This window comes from Falco peregrinus, chromosome W, assembly GCF_023634155.1.
Source record: "Falco peregrinus isolate bFalPer1 chromosome W, bFalPer1.pri, whole genome shotgun sequence".
Classification (NCBI taxonomy): domain Eukaryota; kingdom Metazoa; phylum Chordata; class Aves; order Falconiformes; family Falconidae; genus Falco; species Falco peregrinus.
The window spans coordinates 21775884-21785139 of NC_073743.1; the positions used below are offsets into that span (position 1 = coordinate 21775884).

The 9256-nt window shown below is 37.0% G+C and overlaps 1 protein-coding gene across 1 annotated transcript; it reads right to left on the reverse strand.

Annotated features, from left to right (window-relative positions):
- Positions 1-398: 398 nt before the first annotated feature.
- Positions 399-7121, reverse strand: LOC129782589 (lung adenoma susceptibility protein 2-like). The gene is made up of 4 exons (XM_055792626.1): positions 6125-7121; positions 4606-4737; positions 3017-3090; positions 399-2113 (listed from the first exon to the last, which is right to left on the reverse strand). The coding sequence occupies exons 1-4, from the start codon at positions 6200-6202 to the stop codon at positions 2056-2058; spliced, it is 342 nt and encodes a 113-aa protein (XP_055648601.1). The 5' UTR covers positions 6203-7121; the 3' UTR covers positions 399-2055.
- Between the last annotated feature and the right edge of the window lie 2135 nt (positions 7122-9256).

The window sequence follows — 9256 nt, forward strand, 5'->3', positions numbered from 1 at the left end:
CACAAGTAGGGATAGGTATGAGGATTCTCCAAGGGGGAATTAATAAAAAAGACTAAATAGCAAATGAACCCTGCCCTACCATCAAGAGAAGCTCTAAGGGAGAAGGGGGTGCTTGACATTTGTCCTATGCACCCTTGCAAGCAGGATACAAAGGGAGTGTGGTATAACCTCTAAGTACTCTCACAGGGCACCAGAGCCTTAGCTTGGAATCCGCCTCGCTTGCGCTACCAGCACCCCAAGGAGTACCTATACACCTAGATGAATAAATCTGCTTTTCTACTGTGAGCTATAAAAGCACAAACCACATTCAGGAGCAGGAGAGCTATGATGGCTTTAAGCAGCGTCACACTAGTTGTGCTGAGCATTTGAGGTATGTTCAAAACTATACAGCTTACATACTGTGTGTAACCACCTACACATAGCATCCAGAGTAGTGCAAAAGTAGAGCAAATTCATTGTAATCCATACACAAACACATATGACATCAGGAAAAACACCTCATCTTTCTTTGCACATCTGAATTCTTTTAATAAAATTACCTCTGGCAAACAGATAGCAGCTTAATGCAGACAACAGTTATACCCACAGTATCAATGGGTTTGTACATTCACATCTCAGCAATGCAATGTGTTATAAAAAGTTTCTACAAGGAAGTTTTCTAGGAGTGATTTTATTTTCTATACTCTGATCTAGCGCAGCATTTAAGAAAGGCCAATAACATCTGCCTGAAATAACACTATGTATTACTTATGACCTATGTATATTTTCATGATGTCATGACAGCCATAAAATGAAGTCATCTATTACTCTATCTCTACTTACTAATTCTTAACAGGAAGATGGGAGAAATACATAGGTAATCTTTTTACTTTTTCTTCTGGTTTAATTTATCAGAATCAGTACATGCTCAAGTACCTGCTTTCTCATGTGTACATACATAAATACGCAGATTAAAAGGAAAGAGTTCACTAGAAAAACAAAATGTATGGCGACATGCCTACTGACAGCACAAAATGCTAGGCTACATTATGTAAGCCTCAGAAGAGGTACAAAAGGCTCCTTTCAAAATGTTTGTCAATATATTTCAGTTCACAACTCAAGTTATTACTTACAGCTTTTCTCTTTGCCTCTCAATTTGCTGTTGGCAAATGGCATAAGTTCTAGTCCTCTCTCCCCTGCACAAGTTCCAGTGCTTATCAGTGGCTTTCACGAGCTAATTCTATTCAATTATGCTGGGGGGGTGGGGGGAAGAAATAATCTATTACTTCTCTGCCTATTTAGGCCCACTGAACGATTTTATATGCTCTAAAGCCAAGAACAAAGCCAAGGAAAATGGAAGGGTGATTAGGACTTCCCAGTAACAGTGACAAACAGCTCTGGATCAGCTCAGCTGAAACTTTCCATGCCCCTAAACAGGATGCCCCTAAACAAGGGCCTTCTCTCCCCAAAGAACCAGGCTTCACTGGGGTGTGAAAGGAGGACAATTCAAAAAGACTTCAGATGCTTTTTGATACAATATATTTGGTAAGTTTGTGGTCAGGGAACCAGGAGCATACAATTACATCAACTCAAGTCCTGTTAGAACGAACAGCACTGAAAATATTATGTAATTTTATTGCTAAACCTCACTGCTTAACTTTACACACGATGTTGAGCTCCCCCTATTTCTAACAGGTCATGTAATAAACAATGAGTAGAACTGGCCAAATAATTTTTTTGTAAATTCTTATAAACACGCAGATTCTTCCATTAAAATGTTGGCATTATTTTAATTAAATATTCTTTAAAAAGTGGTATATCTTGTCACATATTGTTAGATCCTGCTGGCAGCACTAATACTCAATTATGCTTTGAATTACTAAAAAGAACAAATATGTACAGAAATAGTGAATACAACATTTCTGAGAACATGCACTGGCTCAGCCTTCAAAAAAAATTCTGACTAGTGGTCAGGCTGACAAGTTATTTAAATTATACAATATTAAAACACTTCTAGGTATCAGCTTCACAGATTATTTTTATTTTTTGTTTATCTTCATGATCATCAGTCTTTTCTCATTGGTTACTGTTATCTTCAACAAGACTTCTCCGATGTGACAAATGGTGTAAAGCCCTAGATTAGGAAAAATGAAGACTTTAAGAACAGTGTATACATTACTATATACATTTAAGACAAAAGGATAATGATTTCTCATAGTTTAACAGTTTGAATGGTATTATAGACAGTTTACATCTCTATGTCTAACTGTACCACTGAATCAGTTGTAGAGATTATAAAATACATCAAGATGTTTAAGAGAAAATACTTTTTGCAACTGAAATTTTAAATGTGTCTTCTCAAATACAGGTGCTCACACAAACACACAGCTACTATTAAATTATTACAAACTGGATATTTAACACAGGATATTAAACTGCAGAACTTATGTCATAAAATAGCAGATCAATACCGAAAGTCACTGTATTTTTTTCAATTCAAAAATCCTTTAAAATCTTTTACTTTTACATTACAGTATAGAACTATACTGCAACACAGTTTCGTTGAAACATGTGTCCTACATAATAAACTCATTTTCCATTCTGCCTTTTCTCAAACTTATTTCTTTAGTTATTTATAACTGCTTAGTAGGACTCTGCTGATTTCAGTAATAAAATCTGTTTTACAGCAATTATTTTCTCACTGTAGTGAAAACCACAATATTTTGTCCTGCATTACATACTATTCCAAGTCTGATTATTTTAAAGTCTATCTATGTGTAGCAATAATTAATCTATTGAGTAGCAGTAATTAATCTATTGATACAAATGAAATACAAATGCTTACTTACAGAGTACATCTCTGCAACTATCCACTAGCTATTTCTCTGCTCCATGAACTACCATGTTTTTAATTAGTCACTACTGGCTTATTCTTAACAAACTTTTCAGATCACATGACAGCTCTTAGCTAATTGATCATATCCTTTCTGCACTTTCTGAAAATATTGAAAAGCCAGAAAAATCAATGGTCACTTACTTCTGAATAGAATTAGTAAGAGCGATTATCTCACTGTCACACAGTTTTAATTCAGCCTCTGCTGTTTCAGAAAGCTTAAAAAAAAAAAAAGAAAATGTTAACAGAGGGAAGGAAGAATAGCTGAATATGCCAGAAAACAGGAAACTTTTATAGCACATTGCATTGGAAAGGATTGCCAACAACTTTATAGCATCAAAGTAATTCATCTTGGGAGGAATCTCAGGAGGTGGGCTCCTGCTCAAAGCAGGGGAAGCTATGAGGTTACAGCAGGTTGCTCAGGGCTTTTATCCAGTCACATCTCTAAAACCTGCAAGGTCAGAGACTGCACAACCTCTCTCAAACAACTTGCTCCACTGCTTGGCTATCTGCAGGGTGAAAAACTTTCTCCCAATATCCAGCGTGAACCTCCTGTTTCAATTCATCCCCATTTCTCATCCTTCTACTGTGTCCCACTATGAAGACCTGGCTCCATTTTCTTGATACCTTCCTCAAAGGCGCAGGAAGACGCCAATTAGATCCCCCCAAACTTCCTCTCTGCCAGCCTGAACAAGGCCAGATCCCTCAGCCCCCTGCCCCAGGTAAGTGCTGTAGCCTCCAACCACACACCTAGGTACCCCTCTACCAGTTTCCTGACATCTCTCCTGAAGTGAGGGGCCTAAACCTGGATGCAGCGTTAGAGATGTGGTTTAGGAAGTGCTGGGGGATACAGAGGGACAGACAAGCGTTTCTCTTGATGTGTTGCCTGTGCTCCTGTCCGTATAGCCCGGGCCCTGCTGTTCCTCCTTCTCTACCAGGGCACACTGATGGCTCCTATTCAGCTTGTACCTACCAAGACCCATTTCATTTCATGAAAATGCCTATTTCATGAGCATTTTCAGCAGAACAGCCAGGCAGTGCCCAGCCTGTATTACTGCCATGGTTTCTTCCTTCCCAGGTATGAGTTCTTGCATTTACCCCTGTGGGATTTTGTGAGGTTCCTGCTGGCCCATTCCCCGAGCCTGCCTGATCCAGGTATATATGGAGCAATTTCATTCACTACCCAAGCCTAGGACACAGGGTTTAAGAACTGTATGCAAGCAACACTGAAAAAGGTAAACAGTGAGGGTAAAAGTCTATGAAATCGTTTTGAAACAATAGTGCCACAAAAATACCAACTCACTGATGCCGAAGGAAACAAGGATTTTGATACATGTCCCTGAAATAATTGACGGGGATATTACCAGAAAGTAACTTTTTCCAAGCACAGCTGTTGCTAGAGCAGCGGAGAGCAAGCCTGCTCTCTCCGGGCAGGACTGCCTGAGATGTCGCCATCTCCTGGTGCTGCTTTCTGCAGCAGGGCCCAGGCCGCTGGAGTTACCGCCCTGCCAGGCAGTGCCCCGAAAACAGCAGCCGCCGCAGCGAGAGGGAGCGCTGAGCCTCCAACAAGGCCGAGGGGATGCAGGGCACAGCAGTCACAAGCATATTCTGATGCAAACTGGATTGAATCTGCTGCCAGTATTCTATGAAGACTGGAAACAAAAGAACTAACAGTTTTTCCCAGATATGTACACAACCATTGTGACAAGATATGACATAAGGAAACTGACTACTTTCTCAAACTCTTCCTTTTGCTCAGCAGTTTCATTCTGGCTTAAACTTCCCTGAATTGCTTGAAGTTTAAACAACATTAGCTTCAAAGCTTCAAGGGGCCTGTGATGATGACCTCCAGAAAAAGTATTTTCCTAAACCAAAACGCAAGGAGTTAGTTGGTCTTGCAGTGCACATAAAATAAACAACTTCTGAAGTTTCCCTGAAGCAATTTTAAAGACTGATTTCTGAGTGTTTATTTCTACCTATTCTTCAAAGGTCTATTTATAAATTGTACATGTATGATGCTACGCTGGTTTGTCTTCATTTATGCCACAGTATTGTCAGTGAAGTCCCTGTAAATACATAAATGGTTAGGAAGGCCTGAAGCAACACAGAAAGGCCTCAGCCCTGGCTTGTGTGAAAAAATCCAAGAACATTAAGACTGTCAGTCCCTGTAATGCTATGACAGCAGTACTGGAACATGTTTCAACATTTCATGACTGACAGAGCAAGTAAGCTTCCCTAATGATAAACATAGATTTATTCATATGATTAGCATCTATATGGTATCTGCTCATTCTATAATCAAAAAAGCAAATTAACTCAAGGTGAAAAAAGTTTGTGGATAATTTAGAGATGCTTGTGTCCAGAAACATCTGATTATCTAGTAAAACCAAGAGAACGGGAAGCATGAAGAATGAAATACAGTGAAGCACCATGCATCAGACAGAATAATTTGAATTATTCATGCACAGCCTTCGGTTCTGTATCAATGAACTCCTTTGGGAAACAGATGTACGTACCACAGTGGAAGAACTTAAAGGGGGGTGCTCTGTTTACTAACAAGATAGGAAAACAGAATCTTAGAGCAGTTAAGATTCAAGGACAATAGGGCAGAAAGTAAATATACCAGCACATAAATTAATAGTATGCCTTTTAACTAGAATACTGGGCTCCATGCTCATGTCCCTAGCTGAGAAAAGGATAAAGGGTTCATATAATCAAAATTAAAGACTGAACAGTATTAAGACTATCAAGAAGGTGTTTAATATGTAAGAATGGGAATAAAATAATGAATAATCAGAAGAGCAAATTCAATTCACAATCCAATTCCAGTGCAACAGCATAAATAATAAGAAATATATTATTTAACTTACCTCTTGAACTTGACTCATATTTAACAGTACATCAGCCAGACTATGAAATTAGTAGTATTTAATACATCAGTAACAAAAGGAATGTCTTCTTTTACTCGATGCAGGAAAATTATTATTTAAACAAAACATGAAGTGTACAAGCCAAACTATTAGTAAACAAAGCATTTTATAGTTAGATGCCTTCTTAATCATAATTGTGACCAAAGGTTAGATTATAGGATTTAACAACTATGAACTCATCATGCTCAAATATGACTAAACTACTTCAGTTAGACTTTCTACTTCATATATTATAGAAGAAAAATCAATTTACAGGTACTCCCCCTTCTAATATTTACCAGTCTTATATTTTGGGCACTCAGAAATACATACTCACTTTTACTGACCTTTTGTCATGTAAACAGTCTTCCAAGAATTTGTGTATGATATCTGCCTTGGGGAATGGTAGAGCATTCTCCATATCCTCACGGCACACAGGCACTGGTGGTTTGCTAAACCAACATTAAACATGCAATGGAGAATAACAACAGGCTTATAAACTAAAATAATTGGTTTAGGATATAGTCATTATGATGAAACCAGATATACCGCATCACTGCAACACCAAGGGGGCACAGAGTAGCCTTTCAGCACTTTGGTGTATGTCAGAGAAACTTGTAACTATTTTTTCCAGTATAATCAAAACATGGGTAGCCATAAACATCAACAAAAAATGCAAGGTAAGGACTTCTTAGCTATAATTTATTACACAATAGTGTTCTTCTTACACTTGGTACTCCTCCACTAATATTCTGGTGGCTAGCAGGAGGTTAGATTATTAGCCTCTCTCTCAACAGGAGCATGAGTAGTACCACTTCTGTTACCACATGCAGGAATGCTACATTTTGAGACTCTTGCCTGTTAAATATTGCTAAAATTAACCAATAGTTCAAAATCTTCTGAGGTAAAGGGAAGCCAAGAGACAACACCCAGAACCACGTACACAGAAGTTGCTTCTTCAAAACCATAGGAAATTCTAGTATTTATTTTTAGCACTTTTGATCCTGTGAAATAACCTCTCAGCTCTTGGGATAACCAGAATTTCACTCCCAAGACTGCTCCAAAGCTTCCCAAGGCTCCACTGCTTTTTTTAAACAAGGGACTTCCCACCATTAACTTGTTTTTCATAAACTATTAATCATAAACTAGTAAATATGTCAATTTAAGTTCCATGAAATAATTTTTCTCTTGAAACAAGTATTTCTTACATATCATCGATATACAAAGATGTTACTAAAAGGCAACAATAAGTAATATTGATAGCGCTCCTTGCAAGTCAGTGAAAAAGGGAAAGCAGTGCCCCAATACCTTGACCTTGAAATATCAAACATTTCGCACTAGCAAGAAATCTAACAGTAAATCTTTTATGTACATGCCACAGCACAGTTACTTATAATCTATATATAAAAGCAATTATATACATTATGCATTTTCACAAACAGATTAGTCCAAAATCTTTATTGACTTACAAAGCACCTGGAACATTTTTCCCATGTCATCTCTGCTCCTAGTATATCTGTTGTAGAACTACCATCATTTTTCAGATTATCTGACAAATCTTCAGTTGAACTCTCCAGACTTCCGTTGACCTTCAAAGTAAGCAGCTCAAGCTGGTCCTCTAAAAAAACAAGGACGCAATGCGTCCAACCATCTTCAAGGGCATTATTTCCATATTTTAATTTGATGTGATACTCAAAATTACTACAGATCAATTAGCAGTAAAAATATTTTACAGAGAGTACAGCACCAATACAGCTCCTTTGGTTATCTTGGTCTGGCACATAAATCTTCAGTACCAAATGGGACCTGCAAGGTTCTAGCCAGTACAGTATTTAAAGTAGTCAAATGGGGTTTTTTTCTAACTTATGTAAGCTAAGTATCATATGCAGCATTCAAGATTAATGTTTTTCATGTGCTTTCATGCTATAGAAAATAACAGCAATATTAATTTGCAATGCAATATTTAATATTGCTTCTTAATACTGTAAGTTCTCAAGTTAGTTTTCTTACTATTTTTGTACAGGTTTTTCTATAGAGCTGCTTTTACAGACACTTGGGAGAGAAGCCACGCAACATATACATGCAAATCACATATGGGACAAACATTTTAAAATAGGTTGAGACAAGCACTCAAAGTGACAGACACGTTTTCACATATTTTTTTATACCTAGCCTATTCATGATCGATAAAATTTTCTGTGTGAAGAAAAAAAAAAAAAAAGATACAACCCTGGATGCAAAGTTCATCATGCATACACATTAGGAAGGTATTTGCAGATATTTGCATATCTGACATTTTGTTGCTTTGAATTCACAACATAAAAAACATTTTAACTTAGTTTTTATATATAACCTCTTGGAAAATGGGGAGACCAATATTTATGCTTTGCATAACAAAAAAATATTTTTCTTTTTAAATGAATCAACTTGGAAGTGAAGGTAATTAACACTTTGAAATGTTAATCTTTCATATCAAAGCAAATCTTGCTGATATTTCATAATACAAAGATGGTGCTTCACCACATGACAGCCTTCTGGCTTCAGAAGAGCAATGGTCTGCTGCAAAGAGTAGCTACATGAGAAATGAAAGTCTCCACACAAACTGAAGGCACTAGATAACCTAAATATATGGGTTACAAATACCTCCTGCTGACTGCATAAAGTAGAGAAAAAGATTGCACAATAAATTGTATTTTTTACCAATTTGACAGGTTCATTTACGCCATGTTTAGGAATCTTTTTCCCCCAGGGTTACAATTAATGTAATTTAATTTAATGCTTGAAATTCTATTAAAGTATTTAAGGAACTAATGTCATTATCTTGCATTAAGGTACTAAATATGCCACGGCAATAAATACACTTTGCTGTAAAAGTAATACTTAAATATTGATTTATATATGAAAACTAAACAGTATAAAAGCTGTTTAACTTGGTCAGCTACTAGTAAGTGCTTCAAGGGATTTGTCAGAAATGGAAGTGAATAAATCTACTGTACCAACATAGCTAGTGTTGATTTAAAAAACCCATACATGTCTTTATATGCATACCCTCAAAATTAAAACATAAGTTATATGAAATATAGTTACCTCTAAATGGCTTTTTAGTATGTCTTGAAAATGAGTTATCAGATGGGAAGCATGCATCTGGACTGTCATAGTTGCAACTTCCTTCTACTTTGTTATCACCTCTCAGATCCAGGCAAGCATTTTGTTCAGAAAAATTAGAAGTCTTTATCTACAGAGTGTCTTTTTCTCAGGATCTCAAAAGCTTGTGGAGAGGAAGCTTTGCCTTGTATATTAGAACTTTGACCATCACTTTCTTTGGTTGATCCAGAAAAAAAGGCTGTAACACTTAAGCCAGACTGGGTAATGAAAATTGGGAACACTACTTATTCCAGATACACTTAAGTCAGACTTCTGACTGGTAAGTCACCTTGGATAATTCTTAGAAGCGTTAGATTTCTCTGCAAAAGAC